This window comes from Leptodactylus fuscus, chromosome 1, assembly GCF_031893055.1.
Source record: "Leptodactylus fuscus isolate aLepFus1 chromosome 1, aLepFus1.hap2, whole genome shotgun sequence".
NCBI classification, from domain to species: Eukaryota; Metazoa; Chordata; class Amphibia; order Anura; family Leptodactylidae; genus Leptodactylus; species Leptodactylus fuscus.
Window position 1 is genome coordinate 306,769,102 of NC_134265.1, and position 20,257 is coordinate 306,789,358.

Genomic DNA, 20,257 nt, shown 5'->3' on the forward strand with positions numbered 1-20,257 from the left:
GTCTGGCGCTTCCTTGGTTGCTGGGGTAACCGGCGTGTTTCCGTAACGCGTCAGTTTACGAAACTGATTCCCAATATGGCGGGCTGCTAGCTGAGAGGAACGGCTCATAACGTCTAGTGAAGGAGGCCGGAGCACTGAGCACTCTGCGCAGGCAGCCCTAGGTGAGTGTGCCGGCTGCCAGGGAGCTGTGGAGGTGTCTGAGGAGGAGCTGGGCCTGGGAGCCGAGTCTATGTGCAGAGCCGTCATTGTGAGCGCCCGGGCTGGCTCAGGAGGAGGGAGAAGGGTGATCGGAGGCTTCAGGTCACACAGTCTGATGTCCTCAGTAGTGTCGCCTCTCCGGTGCTGGGTCCGGCACATTCTCTGTGTGCTACTTGTGGTATTACAGGAACTGGACGGCAGCCATTGTTTATTATCTGTGTCTGACCACTTACTGTGAGACTACAATGTGAAGTATGGAGGGAGCTGTAGTACCAGTCTCCTCCACTACACAAAGGGGGGGCTTCATCACTCCGGTTACCTCAGGTTTCTCCTATATTGAGACAAGCTTTGGCTCAGGGAACTTTCTCTGCCCCTCGCCTACCACATGGGTGAATGTTAGCATGGTGGGCCGAGGCCTGACTCATTTATTCTATCTCCACTTTTCTGCCATTAGTTATAATGGAAATTGATGTCTGTTCCCTCTTTATGTAGATTTTCATTCTAGTACGGATTTATGATGGTCCCATTTCCTTGCCATTTGGTTTGTTTCTTAAGGTTGTTGTACTATCGGCCAGTCTTAATAACTTTGCCTCAATATATGTTACCTGCTATGAGCTTGTTAGCGTCTTACATGTATCAGTCTAGTGGGCGAGATAAACCCATGCTGAGGATGGAATCATGACATTATTGTTCACCTCTATTAGCTTTTGCTCTTTGTAATGTGACTGTTGAAAGCTGTGGTGGCAACCTGCAGGAGAATATGCTGCAAATTTTAGCCTTACAGGGAAAATTTGAACATTCAAGGTATTCGTTCACTTCCTAAACTACTTATGACTGCTTCCCTTTATTAGTATTTATTATTATTATATGCCTTATTGTTTACTACAACATAAGGAGAGAAGTGCTTGGAAAATGGCTGCCATTCTACTGTATATTTCATTATAGACCTTGAACTAAGACATGGTTACAGTGACTGTAAACTGTGGTGGTCAGAATTTGGCCATATACAAGAAACCCTTTAAAGCAGGGTCCGCAACCCTCCGCACTCCAGCTGCTGTGAAACTACAACTCCCAACATCCTCCATTCACTTCCATGGGAGTTCCAAGAACAGCAGAGCAAGTATGCATGCTGGGAGTTGTAGTTTGACAACACCTGGAGTGCCAAACGTTGCCTACCCCTAATTTAGAGGAACTAATCACTTCTATTTGGGGCATTGAACTACCCAAGGTCCTTATAGACCGATGGATTAATGTCCCGAACGGGAGAGGCCACAGGAGAATGGCTGACGGACATGTACAGTCAGCGCTTTTGGATGAAGATGCGGGAGAAGAGGATGACGTCGCTGGAGAGTTTTCGGACAGTGCAGTGGACGCCCCGTGTGCTGTCTGAAACCTAATTTACATATGGAAGAAATTTCTCAGGGATGGAGGTGCAGATCAGAATAATAAAAGTAAGAATAGCCTTTTCGTAAAAAAAAGAAATGAAATTCTGATGATAGAATCCTTTTAAGGGAATTTAAGAATAAAACCTATAAAATCTTCAAGAGGTTACTGTAAACCATCCTTAGTCACTATGGTCCATGCTGTTGTCGGCTGGATAACAGTTGCCTATTTGATATTTATCACTTTTCGCGTTGTCTCACAAATTTATTAAGATTGGCTTTTCCTGCACGGTGGCTCAGGAGTCCTGGGTTTGAATCCCACCAAGGACACATCTGCAAGGAGTTTGTATGTTCTCCTTGTGTTTGCGTGGGTTTCCTCCGGGTACTCCGTTATGCTTCCACAATCCAAAGACCTACTGATAGGGGATGTAGATTGTGAGCCCCTATATGGGACAGCGACTATCAATGCCTGAAAATGTTTGTGCAGCAGAATAGAAATCTACACCAGTCAAAGACTGGCTTGTATCGCTTGTATAACTCTAGACCGTTTTCTGTTATGATTAAGATTAATGTGTGGTTGAGGTGTTTTTGCCCATTCCCTCTCTGTCCACATTCGTGAAAATTGTGAGCAAGGTGGTAAGAGGTATGTGGCACATTTTTTGCACAAAAAAGGGCTGTACGCCAAAGATGGGCCACAATAATGCCCAAAATACTGTCATGGATGGGTTGCTAAATTCCCCCCTTTTCCCCTGCTGAGACATTGAGGTAATAGTACTGTTACTGTTGGGAGATTCCGTCACCATGTCTGCCTGACATATGTGGATGAATGAAGTCCTGCATGCTTGGCTTGTTCATCCATTACTTTTAGTTCAAAAACAGTGGCTGCGCAATGGACCCCATTATAGCCAGCGATGTTGGGCAGGTGCTGTATGCGTGTTTGTTGCCCCTGGTCCTCCTTCACATCAGAACAATGGATGGCTGTGACCGTAGTGTCAACCTGGTATAATTGTGTGTATGACTCTGTGCGGTAATGTCAGTAGGGAAGATTCTCGAAGGTCTTGTAATATTTGACATGTACATTTCTGATGTGACCAGTTTATATAAGTGGATGGAGGATACATTTGGTGCATCTTTAGACATATTGTGTGACTTTTACATTATCTATTTGCTGGTAGCTTTCACAATAGGGATCCTGCTATTAGACTGATAAAGTGGAAAGGGTTGACATATTGTTGTCACTAGTAGAGGGGGTGGGGGCTACTGTGACCACAGGAGGGAGTTTAGGTGTGCTGCCGTGGCCACTGAAAAAGTGGGGGCTGATGTGACTACTGAAGGTGTTGGGGGCAGGGGTGAAAGAGGGTACAATCTGTACCACAGGGAAGGATTCAATGCCGTAACTGTTGTATTTATTTAAGGACCTGTGCCCCAGATCCATTGAGGGTATCTTATCTTATCCGTTGGTTTTTGCAGGCGGAATCTGCCTGAAGAAAGGTCATGTTGCTGCTTTTTTCTGCTAGCGGGAAAAAAACGCTAGTGGTTTACATAGGACTCTATTATGAGGAGGTGGATTTTGAGGCGGATTCCACATCAAAATCTACGCCATTTTGCCCTGATTCTTAGTTCTCCCTGGGTGGAAACTGCCTGCTATGTATCCCATAGGCAGCACACAACATAGGGGAGATTCTGTTCCCGAAATGTCCCTTTTACAGGGGAATGATTGGGCTGGTTGCAAGGTTCATGTAGAACATTATAGAGAAGTACTGACCAGTATGGATGTGAATAAAGCTCTGGGGGGGCTTCAGCAGACTCTGTCTATGTTGTCTTCTTCTTTCTCTCAGGTCATGCTTCATTCTCCATAGTTTCCTGACTCAGACTTTACAGCTTTCCTGCTTCTGACTGGCCATAGCTGTCACCCATTTATGAATGAGTTGGAGTTGGTAAACATAGAAGAGTCTGTGGTTTGACCTTCTGTCTCCACAGCCCTCTGTGTAATATAAGATCTCTGTGAGTCCAGTTGGTCTTGTCTTGCTGTAATAAGTTGGATTCAGCAAAGATTTGAGGAGTTAATGTCAGGTTAGGAGAGAGAGCTACAAGATATGTGGAGAAGATAACATTCCTCTCTGATGACATGGATTACATTTATTTGCTTGTAAGGGTGCATTCACACTACGGAACACCAGCGTGTATCACAGCCGTACACGCCGGCGTTACAGCAGGGCTGCCGGACACTTCCCATTCATTTCTATGGGAGCCAGCATGCGAGCGCTCCCCATAGAAATGAATGGAAAAAAGCAGTCCATTCATTTCTATGGGGAGCGCTCGCATGCTGGCTCCCATAGAAATGAATTGGAAGTGTCCGGCAGCCCTGCTGTAACGCCGGCGTGTACGGCTGTGACACACGCTGGCGTTCCGTAGTGTGAATGCACCCAAAAGTTGATTTATACAAAGTTAGTTTAAAGGTTAAAAACCATGTAAAATACAGATGTAACCTAACCTGAATTTACGTCCTCCTTCATGACCTAGATGCCTTAAATAAGAATCTATGGGCAGCTTCAGGCCCAGTCCTTTTACATTTCTTCAGTAAAGTACATCATGACAGATATTGAATTGTATTATACAGTTGTAATCGAGAACATATGGACATATATGATATGATTCCTCTTCTTGGTGTGATCACTGGGGTTCATACTTTTATATTGGGAACCTGAGCCTGCTTCTCTGATATCACCTGTTATCACCTATTTACACGGAGGGGTTCCAAACAGAATTTGTCATTGTTTCAGTTTCAAACTCTGCTTCAAGACACCTCAAATCTACCCCCCATCAATTTCAATGGGTGATCGGAGGTGTCTGACCATTTTTTTCTGCTTGCTGATTGGAAAAAAAAATCATTAATTTTTCTATTAGTATTCAGTATCCTATATAGTCAATATAAAGCATCAAAAAGACCTCAGCATTCTAATCTGTTCCATATAACTATTCATATGAAAATCTGCCTCCAAGATCCTATTGGAATATAAACTGCTTCTAGAGACCTATTTTATTTCTGCCTGGATTGTAATCTGTGGGAAGTCACTGGCCACAAGTGGAAAAGGGCTCAATCCTCTGCTGGATCCATTTATAACTTTGGCTCATAAAAATACAACCAAAACGACAACAAAAATTTCTGCTGCCTTTTTATTCCCACAGCAGTTTTGGCAGCATTCTGTAATGTGGGGCCTTAGCATTGACAAGAACCTGTCAGGTTAATTTGGGACACAAAACCACCCACAGGTCCTTATAGACCTGAGATTGGTGTCCCAAATCACCTTGTTATAAAGCAATCTGTGCCCACAGTTTTAAAAAAAAAAAACTGAAAAAAACCCCCTTTACACTTACCTAGAGATGAGTCCTACACCCCGGCTTAACTGCACAAGTGTTCGAGGTATGGGGCATGCGCACTGAAACCAATGTGCACTGACACAAATGGCACAGCTGCAGGGTAAGTATAAAGCATTTTTCTTTTTATTGTGGGCATGGGTGCCTTTATTTACAGGGTAAGGGGGCGTTCACACTACCGTTGGTGTCTGACAGCTAGTGTCCGATGCTAATGTCCGCACAAAATCTTGTGCGGACATTAGCATCGGACACTAGCTGTATCCGTTACATTTTCATTCATTTAAATGGACATCGGGTGCGTTCTTTTACAGTCCATGCCGTTCCCAAAGATGTCCGATTTTTTTCAAGCGGACAGCAAAACCGTAGGGCGGACATTAGCATCGGACACCAGCTGTCAGACACAGATGGTAGTGTGAACACCCCCTAGACTGGAATATTTAATCCCTGTTCCATAAGGGCCTGTGGGTGGTTTAGTGTCCCAAATCACCCTGACAGATTCATTCCGTTTTAACTACACCCAACATTGTGGAAATGCAGCTTTTTCTGTTGCAGATTTTGTGGCATTTTATTGGCTACAAAAGAATTGGAAATACTTTTACTCAATCCACTCCTGGCTTCATCTCAAAAAACACAACCAAAAAAAGTTCTTCCTCTGCGACCTTTCTATGTGTTTGCCGCCAGATCTCCGCAAGGAACATGTGGACAGGAAAGTACTTCACAATCTACTTTCCTGTTCGCATGATTTGTGCGGAGATCTTGCGGCAAGCACACGAACTCCATTATAGTCTATGGGGTCTCTGTGCTTTCACTGCACAGCGCTTGCAAATGTGTTCGGTAGTGCGTTGGGGGGGGGGGGGCTCCCTGAACGGATTACCAAACGCAGATGTAAACCAAGGGTAAGAATTAAGAGACAGAAGCTTCTTAGAAATTATTATTATTTATTTTTACAGCACCATTAATTCCATGGTGCTGTATATTATATTCATTATTGGGGATGCAGGGGAGAAATCTTGGAGACGGTTGTGTGCGAGCAGATAAGAGTGGAGTAGAAGGTCTTTGAATCTGGCATGTCTTGCACCTGTGAATGTATGAGACACCGGTTTTCATGAAATCCCCTTTTTCTTGGAGGGACAGTCCAGCACACCTACAATTTTGCTGGATGATACCTGGATCAGACATGGTTATGGATCAGATGTGTTTTTATTTTTTGTTTTTGTAACCGTTGGTAAAGCAGACCATTTGTGAATACAGTCTAAAAACTAGATGTCATAGTAGATTCCAAACTGCCAGGAAAAAAGCAGTTAGATAAATGGGGTAAGTCTGTGTCCAGCCCAAATGATACAGCTGTTTCCTTCACTGAGGATATAGCAGGAGCTGTACTGTACTCTACTGGGCATGCGTGGTTTAGACCATGAGTGTCTCAACGGTGCACTAAACCCACGTAATTCTATGGAGCTATTCACACCTCAAACAGGACACGTTATTTTCTGTTCCTTTCATGGGTCAATTAGTTATCCCAAGTCTAGGAGAGATCTGTGGAGACGGGAGCAACAAATGCACATGGGGTGCGAGTAGTTGCAGCATGGTGGTGTGAATAAGGCCTCAGCAGTTGTCTGCCATCTGTGACAAGTCAGTGCAGCAAATGGAGATCTGTTTGATGTATTGCACAGAGCACAAGTGATGTACTATAGACTGTAGGGGGGTGAGCTCAGCCTCCCTGCTCTAGGATGGTACATGCCGTCCTCTCCTACTCTTTGTAGTAACTTTCATGAATGGCGCGCCATCTAGTGGAGAATCCCTGCTCTGTAGCTGGCCGCTTTGTCCCGGCATTTCCTAGTCAGTGCTGGTGTATACAGGCCAGGACGGCTACTCGTATCCTTACTTACATGGTCTGTATCCGGGGATCATGTGACAGTTGCCATGACAAGTGCCCCACATCTCACTTGCGCTAGAGGCTCATGTGGCGGCGCGTAGCCATTACCAGGCGGCAGGTGGCCGCTATTTGCTCGCTGTTCTTCAGAGTTTTGCCGCCAGTTTGAGGCGGGTTTTGTGTGAGTTTAGCGCGGTCGCTATGGCGCGGCTTGGTGCAGCCCCTCCCCCAGTGTGTGTGGTCCCGCCCCTAGTACACGGTGCATTCCTGTACAGCTGCCATGGCGCGGCTGTGTCTGTCCGGAGCGGCTCTCCGCTAGGTAGGTGAGTGTGGGCCCTGTGCTGTATATACATGGGGTCCTGTGCTGTATATACACGGGGTCCTGTGCTGTATATACACGGGGGCCTGTGCCGTATATACATGGGGCCCTGTGCTGTATATACATGGGGTCCTGTGCTGTATATACATGGGGTCCTGTGCTGTATATACACGGGGTCCTGTGCCGTATATACACGGGGCCCTGTGCCGTATATACATGGGGCCCTGTGCCGTATATACATGGGGCCCTGTGCTGTATATACACGGGGTCCTGTGCTGTATATACACGGGGTCCTGTGCTGTATATACACGGGGTCCTGTGCTGTATATACACGGGGTCCTGTGCTGTATATACACGGGGTCCTGTGCTGTATGTACACGGGGGCCTGTGCTGTATATACACGGGGGCCTGTGCCGTATATGCACGGGGCTGTCTGTATTCTCTGCGTGTTGCTGTGGAGACTGTAAACACTCCGTAGCTGTACACTGAGGGGCGGAGCCTGTGACTACCGGAGGAGATACAGGTAGTGTATATGTATAGTACTGGGTAAGACCATGTAAGCCTGTAATGATAGAGGATGAGGGTCTGACCACTGGCACTGACATGGGGCACAAGTCCTCTGTATGAGTGGTGTACATGATGAGCACTCGCATACAGATGGTCACACGTATGCACTATGGCTGCAGTCACACAGGCAACTTGGATCCTCCTTTACAGGGTAACTGCATCGAGACACATATGCCCTATCCTGGGAGTTTGGCTTATTTTACTGTAACCTGCAGTGGACATCTTTGTATTTGTCTAATGGTGACTACCACTTCTTACACATACATGGCTACCTGGTGCTCCCCCTTATGTTGTCTGGTGCAGCTGTGAGAGTAGTCACTGACAGAAGTCGTGTAAACGTTCATGTAGAAGATGAACTCCAGAGCTGTTCACTGATCATTGACCTCTGACTACGTTCCCTCCCTCCTGACTAGTTAAGTATGCAGGTTTCCTAAACTTGTGTGGAGGGGTCATTGAGGTCCTATGCTCATAGGGGAATCTGGGCTGTAAATTCTTGCATGTATGTTGGTTGGATTTCCTGGCCCACACCCAGTCAGGAGTCTCGGACTCCTTCACATAGTGCCCTATGGTGTTGGGAGCCTTTGGCTCCTCAGGGCTCTATTGTCTGTACATGGGGTACCATCATGCAAGGAGCCCTGACCTCCTGACTGAGTTCGGATCTGGGCAATGTATGGACTATGTTTTTAGGGCCAGATTTCCCCTCAGAGTTAAATGGGATAAAAAAAAAAAAAAAAAAAAGCTTAATTAGGCCGGGGAAGGTGGGGGAAAAAACCTACTGTCCTGTCAGTTTCACCATAATGGTCGAGTCCTGATGCTTCAGTGTTTTCCTCTGGCAAAAGTCCCCACCCAGCCTGATTGAAATTATTATTTTTTTTTATTTTGTTTCTAAATGCTGGACAACATTGATAAGTAATGGAGAGCTGTGTAGATTTTTTTTTTTTTTTTTTCCCCCTGTGGGTTCCACTTCTGGTTTGGCTGAAGTAAAATACTGACCAGGATACAGCCGTGTGAACGTGGCCTTACCTTGAAAGGCTTTACTTGATCTGTCTATTGTCACCTTCTATCTAATGTTTGGTGTCTACAGTTTTTTGGAAGGATTAAAAACAAAACTGTATACCACAGTATGCCTTTTCTTTTTACTGGATGCCTGTGAATGGAATATCATTACAACCTGTGATATTTCATACAGCAGATGAAAGCTATATTGACACATACCAGCCCAACAGCGTCCAAGAGGACTCTTCTGGCCTTCTTTGGGTGACTGGGGGGGGGTCTGTGGATTCATTTTGAAGTTTGAATGTGACCTCATGGCCCATTCACAAGTCCATTTTATACAGTCACGTGATGTCACAATTCTTTCATCATAAACCAATTACAGACTCGCAGATGAACCCTCAGGCTGCCATTTTTTTTTTTTTTTAATTCAGAATTTTTATTAAAGATTTTGCAAGGGGAAAATAGAACAGACAGTAACAGGGTTAACAAACGTCTCGAGGACTTCAGGCTACATAGTAACCATCCTAAAACAAGTCCAATAAACAATAAGGGGCAGTGCATGGGGGAGGGGGGAAGGAAAGGGGGGGGCGTAGTGTGTGTGTGTGTGGGGGGGGGGGGGGGGGGGTGCGAGTGGGTAAGAGACAGGAGACAGGCTAGGTTGCCCACTTCCGCCAGGCAGCTTGGGGGTGGGGTGAAGGAGGATTAAAAGAGACCATTATCCAGGTGACTGTGGTGTGCTGGAATAGTGTCAGTCTGAGGGGGATCAGAGCCCAGAAGCGTCCGATACTCTCCAGATTGCTAAAAGGTGAACCAGTAAACCCAGGTTCTGGTGTGCGCTTCAGTTGTGTCATGCAGGAAGGAGGTGAGGTTCTCCATGCGCATTATCTCGTTAACTTTCGAAATCCAGAGGGAGAGAGGGGGAGCTTCAACTCGCTTCCAGAAAAGCGGGATACATTCCCCGCCAGTGGGGACCAAAAATCTGAGCAGGGAGCGTTTGAAGACTTTTACAGGAGACTCGCAGTGGTTGAGGAGAAACAGAGCAGGGCTCAAGTGGTGAGAGGTCTCAGTGAGTTGGAGGATGATCTGTTTGACTCCTTCCCAAAAGGATGACAGGATGGGACAAGACCAGAAAATATGGAGCATGGTGCCTTCCTCTTCGCGGCATCTCCAACATAGAGGGGAGGTCTGGGGAAACATAGCCTTTATTCTCGTGGGGACCCTATACCAGCGGGACAGGATTTTGTAGTTGGCCTCCTGGTAGCGGGAACTGATAGAGGTAGCATGAGAGAGGCAGAAGATACGTCTTCGCTGGTCTTGGGAAAAGGAGAGGGACAGATCAGATTCACACTTAAGCATGAATGGAGGGACAAAGTCCTCCGGGGGCTCAATCAGGAGTTGGTAGACCAGCGAGAGGGAGTGGCGAAGGGGGCCATTTTCGACACAGATCCTCTCTAAGGGGGTAGGTTCAATGAGGAATTCCGTAGTGGGGCGGGGGCACAGGAAGTGGCGGAGCTGCTTCTCCCGCGATGTGTCCAACGGAGGCAAATCAGGAGAGGCTTGAGGGCCCAGGAGCGTATTCCATCCCACGTCGTCTCAGAGGTGGCAGACACGGAAGAGCCCATGGCGGCACCAGTTGCGGAAGACGCGGTCGAGTAGTCCGGATGTAAAGTCAGGGTTGCCTTGTACTGGAAAAAAGGGGGAGTCCTTGAGAAGGAGGGTGGAGCGGACAAGGCCTCTAGAGCAGATCCGGAGCGTGGGACCAATGGTTGGATGTGGAAAGAGGGACGATAAAGAGGAAGAGTATAACCATGGGGCAACCTGCAGTGGGATTGGGGAGAATGCCTGCTCAATGTAAACCCAGGGCTTAGACACTGAGTGTCTGCACCAGTCCACAACTTGTGCCAGATGGGTGGCCAAGTAGTAGAATTTCAGGTCTGGAAGGGATAGTCCACCACAGTTTTTGGGGCGGAAGAGAAGGGCTTTACCCCGTCCGGCAGGCCTGACAAGATAAACTGCCACTTTTTCTTACTGTCCATGATGGAAAGCGCTATTCAGAAGTCCTGGTGTCCGTTGTTGCCTCTTACCTTAACACTGCTACTACCTTGTTTGTCCCACTGCAGTATTGGTTGCATGCCCATAATATTGTTTGTGAAATGAGCATGTTTAATATAAGGGGAGTTTCTAGGGTGTGTCAGGATACAATATGCTTTATGTTTATTGTTCTGGGAATTTCTAATGTTTGTTTCCTTTGTCATCACAGATTTGTCTTATTTTCTGAGTATTGGATATTATGGCTACTGGAGGAGGTCTCCCTGAAGAATCCATTACTGACCAGGATCTACCCAACTGGAGTCATGAATCACTTGAGGACAGACTGAACAATATGGTAATTGTTTTAGTATTTACCCATAGATATAGGAGAGATCTAGCAATTCTAGAACCCAGAGCAATAATTAAAGGGGTTGTCTGGGATAAAATTATATTTCTACAGTAAGCCAAGGCCCTACTTTTTAACTTGCTTAGTTTACAATAAGTGTATGTTTGCCTAGATTTACTTAGGTAGGCACTTCTGGGGGGCTGGCTCCTCTTCTTTAGACGTGAAGAGGAGCTGGACCCAGAGAAGGAAGTGATCTGTGCCCAGAAGATCTGGACAGTAACACAGGTAGGTATGATGGGGTGGGGGAGTGGGTTGAGTTGGTTAAGAAGGGCTATTAGTGGGCAGTGGGTTAGTTAGGAGCTCCCAGACAAACACAGAAATCACTCAAAACACTGCTCAAGGTATTTGGGTGCACTTATTAACCTTAACTTATTAATAGCTCTAATTGACTTTTTTTTTTTTTTTTAATTGCCCCAAAAAAACCCTTTAAGTCGATTTCCTTTATAGGTAAAATTGAAAATGTAACTTTAAAGGGCTTTTCCCACAAATATAACTATACTTACATTTGTACAAAATTGAGTTAAACATTTTTTGCTAATATAAATAATTATATATTTTGCAAAGCGTTTAAAGATTTTCTTTAACCATCGTACTGTTTATCGGCGCCCAAGTATCCGTTGTTCTGGTCCTTCGGAGGAATGTAACAATAGACACTCATACCTCTAAAATAGCGGACTCCGTTGACTACAATGAGATGTTGGTTGTTCTTTTAAACGGAAGCTGCCAGATGAAAAAGTCGGACTTGCAGCATTTTTCTTGTCCATTGATTTTCAGTGGTCCCAGCCTTAGTGGTGAGGGTCTTTTCTCCTGATCAGTTGATAGTAGATACAGGAACATGCTATGTTCTGCCACTTAGCAGAATCCTATCAGCAGCTGGAAGTGTTGTATTCAGCCTTGTGAATTTACCCCTTTGTTCTTTGTTTCCTATAAACAGTGTAAGCAGGGAGTGACTTGTCTGTACAAGGAAAATAAACCTAGATGGGGATCATAAGCCAAGCTGTGTCAGTGTCGCTGGTGCTATAGTAAAAAGACTAGGAATGTCTGTTTATCCAACCAATAACAATTAAAAAGCAAAAGAACAGAGTTGTGTAGAATTACTGAAGACCCATGGCTACATGAAGGTTTTTTATAGGACTACTGAAAGGCTATTTTTCTAATTTTTTTTTTTTTTTTTTAACCTGTACAGCCTACAACTGCATAAAACTCCAGCTGTTACTTGACAAGTGGTTCTACAGCGACAGAGCACCATGGTATAGACCAGGCCACTAGGAGGCTGATACTAGGAGAATGAAAGCTGCAGCCTCTGCCCACTGGGCCATACCATTCTCACAGACACTGTGCTAGTCAGTTTAAACCTAGTGTCCGTAGGAGGCAGACATGACCTGACTCAAGTCTTTCTGTCTGCGTCGTTTCTCTTTCAGCTGCTTGGGGGTCTTTAGCGTGTACGCCACACCAGTCGTACCCACCTGCAGGCGCAGCGCTCTTCTAGCCGTTTCGGGATTCCCACCTTTACTTTTGTCATGGAAGGTTGCTTTCCCAGTGGCGATTTCCTCCAGCTGCAGGCCCCTTGTGCTGACTGTCCTGCCAGCAGCCACCCTTTCCAGTTTCCCTCAGAGACCACACTGTCGTTGTCCGCCTCCATCCTTTTGCCTAAGGTGGTTTCTTCTTTGACATCTTCAGAGCATAGCTTGCCACCTTTCTGCCCAGATCTTGAGCATCCATGTTAGTGTTGTCTCCCCTGCCTGGATGTTATCCTGGCCTTTTGGCTTGCCCTGCTTCTTTCCTTCGTTCAGACGCTTTGTTTGTCGTCCCTGAGGGCCCTCACCTGAACCCGCCTGCTTTTTAGGCTTCCTTTCCCAATGGCTCCAGTCTGCGATCTGGGAGGCATATAGCTTAGGGTTTTGGGTTTGCCCTTCTGTGTGTCTGCTTTCTCTGTGAGAGCTGTTGGTGCCTCCTGGGATGTTCTGCATCAGTTTCTGCTGTCCAAGTCTACAGGCTGCCTCCCTGGCTTCATTCACTCTTTCTGAGTTTTTCCAGGACCTTTCTGTGGCCTCTATCGCTGCAGGTTGGGCCATGTGGTTCTGTGGCGACTGTGCGCTCGGTTGTCCGCATGGCCGTGTAATTCCCACCCTCTGGGACTGCATTAGGACATCAAATGGCGCTGTGTTCCCCAGTGAAATATGCAAGAAAATGTGATTTATTTATTTGTACTCGGCGTAAAATCCTTTTCTTGTTGTATTCACTGAGGAACACTGATCATGCCCGAGCTGTTTTGCTTCATTTCGGGTGCAGGAAATGTTGGTGTTTGTTGGTTCCGTGCTCTTCTTGCTCTTTGGTGTCTTACTCCTGCTGCTGTGGTACAAACTGGCTAGCGCAGTGTCTGTATGAAGGGTATAGCCCAGAGGTGGAGCAGACAGCTTTTCATTCTTACAGTGTCAAGTCTCTTAGTGGCCAGGCCTATACCCATGATGCTGTATCCCTCAGTGAATACAATGAGAAAAGGATTATATGGTGAGTACAAAAAAATTCAGATTTTCATGCTGGATTTAGTTTCTGGGCTACTTCTGAGCCTGGTTACGTGGTTGGTACAGGCACCTGGCCACCAGGTTGCTACTCCTCTACCCTCTTCTCTTTTCACATGTAATGACTATAGAAAGCCAGCCTGTATAGCAAAGGTAACTTACCTGTGAAAATAGGAGACCTGGGGTCAGGTGCATGTACTGATCAGCCCCAAACCACCTGGTCTAGCGTGGGAAAAAAATAAAAATTAAGGGCCAACTCCTTAAAAATCCATCAGTAGTGCTACAAAATGGCAGGTGAAACTTTGCCAAAGACTGGCACTGATATGTTAACATTTTGTAACAAAAAAAAAAAAAAACCTGTTATGAAGGAAGCCTAAAAAATGGCTTTTTTTATGTCAGTTCCTTTATAGCAACACTTTTCACATTTGCAGCGTTTCCACTATCTTGTATGTCTATTGATTGTATCAGTAAATTCCCTTTGTTGTTCGAAGCTCCAAAATGCTGTTTTTACAACAAAGCAGCTTTCAGTTCGGTTTAGTGTTTTTCTAGCTCCTGTATAGTACTATGTTTTATCGTTTATCATTACTTTTTTTCTTCTTTTGATCAGGAGTGGAGTGGACAAAAGAAAGCAAACAGATCATCCGAAAAGAACAAGAAAAAGTTTGGCATGGACTGTGAATCGCGGCTCACAAATGATATCTCTCCTGGGTCTTCTCCTGGAGTTGGTCGTCGGAGGACCAGAACGCCGCACACTTATCCACATACCAGATATGTATCTCAGATGTCTGTCCCAGAGCAGGCAGAGCTGGAGAGACTGAAGCAGAAAATCAATTTTGGAGATTTGGATCAGGTGCCCTTCTTTATAACCATTACTCTGCATGTCTTATTTGGTTTTCCTGTTTGCATAACCTTTTATTTATCAGTTGATGAATTCTAATGTTATTCTTTCACTACTTTATAGAGAAGCATTGGAAGTGATTCCCAAGGAAGAGCGACCGCCGCAAACAATAAGCGCCAGCTTTCCGAGAACAGAAAGCCTTTCAACTTTCTGCCACTCCAGCTGAACACTAACAAAGATAAAGCTGCTGCTCCTAGCCCGCCGAAGAGAGAAACTAGCGTCTCATCCTTACCCAAAGACTTCTTGACTTCTCCTCTCTCCAAGGAACTCCTACAAAATTACCAGGCTTCTTTGGGAGAAGATAGTCGGGGAGATGCAGCTGTTGATAGTAGTCAGGTAATTTCCTTTTCGTTGCCTATATGCAACTCGGTCCATTTTCTCATGTCAACCTGTGTTCTTGCCTATTTCATTTAGTGGTGCAAAATTTTAACTAATATTGCATGAAAATGGTATTTGGCTCCTGACTTGTACGTTGTTTTAGGTACTGTGTAGATATTTGTGATTGGATGATTTTACGTTTAGGCCGGCCTCCACTTAGCGTAAACAGGGCTTTTTACAGATCCTGTAGTGGATGTAGCGAATCCCGTCCTTGCAGTGTGATAAAACATGCATGACGTACGTGCTGCGATTTACAAAACTTTTGCTGTTTTGAAAATCACAGTATGTCAGTTATATATACGGAAACACATTCAGTTTCCTTATAGATATAATTGAAGCGGAAGGACCTGTGCGGCATTTCTGTGAAAAGCACTGCAGTAAAAACGCTGATGTGTCCCCCGCTGCGGTTTTTCTTGTGGCGAGCTATGTGCGGCTTTAGCCTTTAGTCTTCAAAGAGTTATTTTTTCTTATTTATTGGTCTATAGATACAATTGTAACCATGCATTTAATATGCTGCTCATTTTTAGAGATGAGCGAGTACTGTTCGGATCAGCCGATCCGAAAATTACGCTCGCATAGAAATGAATGGACGTAGCCGGCACGCGGGGGGTTAAGCGGCCGGCCTCCGTCAAAGTCGAAGTACCAGGTGCATCCATTCATTTCTATGGAGCGTGCTGTTCGGATCGGCTGATCCAAACAGTACTCGCTCATCTCTACTCCTTTTGGTTTAGTATATCACCTCAGACCCCTTTCTGCACAGAAGAATGGGATAGCCCAAGAATCGGTCCTGTGTAATACATTGATGGAGTAATAGACTAAGTGGAGAAGAGAAACAACTCTTTGTAATAAGATATATTACAAAGTTTCTTTTATTCACATGCACTATTCATTTATGAAAAATTGTTCAGAGCCGGAGCTACTCTTTAAGGTACATTCACATAGTACAAACATATAGCACCATCCACCATAGGATACCTTTTTTAAAATAAAAAAAAAAATGAAAAAAATCCAAACATGCTGCCCTTGCGCATGCTGTGTGGTTTTCTTTTTGTTGTTGTTGGTTTTTTTTCTGTGTTTGCTTCATGCATTTGTATAGAATAGTATAGTTGAGTAGGCTAATCTGTAATTGGTGGGTGGGGGGAAGATCCAAACATGTACTCACCCAATAGAATCTGATGGAGAACACTGATGAATCGGAGTCCATGGATACATTTGCTGTATACGCTGGGAACTTTCCCAGCACACACGACAGAATCTATACAGCGCATTATGTTGTCGATTAGTGCTTATCCAGCCCTGCATCGGCCTGTGTAACATGGCCTTAAGATCTAAGTATTAAAATGCAGACTTGGCAGACTACAACCAGGATCAAAGCTGAGGGTGTAAGTTTTGGGTGTAGCACTTGTTTGAAGTCAGGAGAGCTGGGTTTGTTTCCTTGAGTAGATGTTGGGGCGGACTTAACTGTAAGTGCGAGAACAGAAAGAAGTGTGGTGTTTTTTTTTTCTTTGCAGAAATGCTGCAGATTTGCCACAGACTTCATCATTTGCATTGCAAAGGCTAAGTTCTGTGTTTGATGTCTGCAGCACACATGATCACATCATGTGCATTGTTTTTTTAAGAGTCTGAGATTTCCTAAGATCTGTTTGGTTTACAAAGTGCTTTGCTGCTGCTGTAAAACACTGCAGAGTTTCTACACCCAGTTGTTTAGCATTTCTTTCCTGTGTGAACATACCCTGATCATATCAGAGTTTTCGCCACAAGGCAATACTGTATTAGAAAGTATATAGGGAACAGGGAAACTCCTTCAGTATTTACTGTAATGAAAGAAGATCTTGAAAGAACATGAATTATTATTCTTTTGATATACTGAGAAATCTATTATTAATTTGCTACTTTTTTGCTGTAAAAGGGTTGCTGACCGGTGGTACAACTTAAGGGCAGCACAAAAATACCATTTGTTACCATTTTGCTTTTTTCCTCAAACTGTATATAAGGCAATTGACTGTGCCAAAATCCTAATGCCTATCACTTCTGTGCGGCAAATGACACCAGAAATCTACTTCACCAAAGGAGACGCACATACCCCCAGAGGGTGTGTCTGATTCATGACAAGGCATGCATATGGTCATGAAGTAAGTCCGTCCTCCATCATTTCAGGGGACATTAAGACATACTGTAGGTCTTGATAAATTTCCCCAATTGACTTGAATGTGATTTTGAGTAATCGGTGTACATCACCCAGTTGGACTAACATTACAAAGACTGTAAATCTTTTAGTAGCACTCACCCTTTGATGCAAGGCGATTATGTAAGTTACTGAATTGCTTGTCTTCACTTTGCAATGTTGGAAATAAAACTGCATACTGCAAAGTGTCAATACTCCATGTGCTATTGTGTTAATAGCATATAGTATACTTTGTGTTAAGGGAACACACACACAAAAAAATCCCTTCCTCACTTATTCTTCTCTCTCTTGTTCCTGTTTTTTCTTATATTGCAGTTGGTATTGAAAGCTGTATAGTGTAAGGAGTGCACATGTACATGTCTGAGAAGAACTTCCTCCCCCTCGTTGACCTGGGTCTAGTTGCAAGACAACTGGCTCCCTTGTCTTCTGTTGGACAGGCAGATGGTTAAGCCATGGCCCTACTTGTGCCCCACATTGTTGACATGTTAAAAATGGAAGAGATCTGCAGGAGAATAACCTTGCTTTCTGCAAGACTATTAGGAAAATTAAATTATTTTTTTTTAAATAAAGAATGCGAGCCAGAATATCTCCTTTTTTACTCGTTGCATTAAATTTTCTTTTTTTTTTAGTTTTCCTTTGAGCATTTTTACTGAGCAGCCATTAAATGAACAGGTGGAGCGGGAGCTTGTACAGCCGCAAAGGACTGCAAGCGTTGGTATGCTGCATTTTAATGTTTTCAACCATATTATAGTAGTAGTTGTAGCAGCTATAAACACGTTCTTCCACTAGGCTAAGGCATAGTATTGCCTTATGCAAGCCAAGGCTTCTTGTGATGACAAGTGAATGCTCTTGGCTGCAGTTTTGTATCATGAGCCCGGCTATTGGGTTACTGTAGTTATTGTACAGCTAACAAGTCTAGAACATAGTGAAGTGTGTGTGTGTGGTGGAGACCCTCGCATGGTTGTGAGCAAAATTTGTTATACTAGCCATATGTAAAGCCTGAACATTACATAGGGCATATATTAGGCTCTGTACTCACGTTTTTGATAAAATATATATATATTATTTATTTATTCTACACATGAAAGAAGTACTATGCTTCTGTATAGGAAAGTACAACTATGCTTTCCTATACATTCAAAAAAGTTATGCCAAATCATACTGTCCCAGCATATGTCAGAATGACACTTGGCTGTCAGGCATCAGGTGCATTAGGCCCTATGGATACATGAGTTGTGTGCATCGTACGCTTTCCCTCTGGCAAGCATAAAGAAAAAAAACAAGGTCTTAGACTGACGTGAAATTTATTTTGCATGTTTCACATGTTAAAAAAAAAACATAGGAAAAAAAACTGCATTGAAATAACGAGGCAAAATTGCATGCAGGTTATTTAGTAAAGGTTTGTTGTTTTTGTTCACACCATGCTTACTAACTATATACTAAATGACGTCCCAGTCTTGTATATGGAGCAGTGTAATGTGTGCTGTTATGTTACACCAGGGGGCCGCTTAGCTATGTGGAGATTGGTTGCTCCCAGCAGTCTGTTTTGCTGCCTTAACAATGGGGGTAATATTTTTTACAAAACTGCATGAAGTAACTCTGGTCTTTGTTACTGTACTGTATACATTATAAGCATTACTGGGACACAATCCATAACTATAGCTGCTATTATATCATTTAATATTTTTATATTTAATCTTTAATATTCAGTGAGATATGTCATCATGTGTGTAGAGAGGATCTGTCACCAGCAGTAAGAAGTCACCTCGTCCTAAAAACACAGGGACTTGGCTATGATCCAGCCGGGTTAATGTGGGTTGTTTTTTTTCCAGTTAGAAGGTTACTGATGATGGTGCCAAAATTTCTGTATACTAGGTCCCCCTATTGATAGTTGGCAAGGAGAGCTCACCGGACCTACACAGCCTTTCCCTCTGCTCCGGTGAGATCAGGATGCCACCCCTCCACTAGCTCTAACAGAGCTGCTAGTAAAGTGGTAACTAAGACGCAGACCTCAGTCATGAGGGGGGTTGTCAGCCATCTTGGGGGGGGGGGTTTGACTTCCTGTGGTCAGTGGCTGTAGAGCAGAGGGCATATTGGTACATGCTGTTATTACTCCCCTTACTTGTTTCTCCAGGTTGCCAGTTCCCTGCACTAGGAAGTCATTCTATATCCATATGGGTTAGTGGCCTATCTAATATTGTCTCCTTGTGTTTGCCGCCCTGTACTGCTGGGTTTGGTGCACTGTTTTTTGGTCCCTATGCTTTGTCTTATCTGTGCTGTTTGTCAGTCCTGTAGACATGATCCCAGCAGACTCCTTTCTAGTTATATCTCATGCCTTTTTCTGTAGGTTGCGAGTAGACTTGTACAGATTCGCAACTATATCACCAAGGCCAGTTCCCTGAGAGATGACCTTGTCGAGAAAAATGAAAGGTCTGTGAATGTCGAGCGCTTATCAAACTTAATTGAGCATCTAAAAGACCAAGAAAAAAGTTACCTAAAATTTCTGCAAAAAGTGCTTGTAAGTGTGACTTTTACTGAGAGCATACTGTGTCTTGAATGCAGATCATGTGAGCTTGTGCTTGATGATTTTTGCTAACGCAATATTTCAGGCTAGCGAAAATGAGGAGGATGCGCGGACTATAGATTCAGCAGTGGGATCTGGATCTGTAGCTGAGAGCACATCACTAAACATTGATGTGCGGTCTGAGGCTTCAGATACCACGGTAAGAAGTTTTCTGAATATTCAGTCAGTTTTAGTATGTTGGCTTGTTTGAAACGGAATGTGTGTTCTATGTGGAATATGGTAAAGCTGTGTAAATGAATACTTTTTGGAGTGTTTTTTTTTGTTTTTTTTTTCCTGCCGCAGAGAGCCAAATCCACTACATAGACATAGAGCTAAGGTAGCCGAGCGCTGTACTCTAGCTATGGCAGTCTCTTAGAAATGAATGGAGAGGCAACTAGACTCCATTAAAAACAGAGGTGACCCCAGTCTCATGATTAGCAGGACCCTCAGTGATGTTTTTACTGATGATTTCATCCATATGCATTATGTTGGTGAAACCTGCTGTAAATTGGCAACAAAATTCCACACGTATTATAACATTTTTTCACAAGTAGCCCGAGTAAG

General features: G+C 44.3%; 1 protein-coding gene across 5 annotated transcripts in view; it reads left to right on the top strand.

The window, feature by feature from the left end:
- Positions 1–20,257, top strand: part of PCM1 (pericentriolar material 1) — a 75,257-nt gene continuing 55,000 nt past the window's right edge. For 4 of the 5 annotated variants that reach the window (XM_075258767.1, XM_075258769.1, XM_075258768.1 and 1 more), the window contains exons 1-4: positions 1–161; positions 10,971–11,096; positions 14,277–14,519; positions 14,631–14,903. In XM_075258767.1, the coding sequence (XP_075114868.1) occupies positions 11,001–11,096; positions 14,277–14,519; positions 14,631–14,903 (612 nt within the window). In that variant the 5' untranslated portion in view covers positions 1–161; positions 10,971–11,000. Of the gene's footprint in view, positions 162–10,970; positions 11,097–14,276; positions 14,520–14,630; positions 14,904–19,477; positions 19,649–19,739; positions 19,854–20,257 lie in introns of all 5 variants that reach the window. The other variant, XM_075258771.1, reaches the window with a different exon arrangement.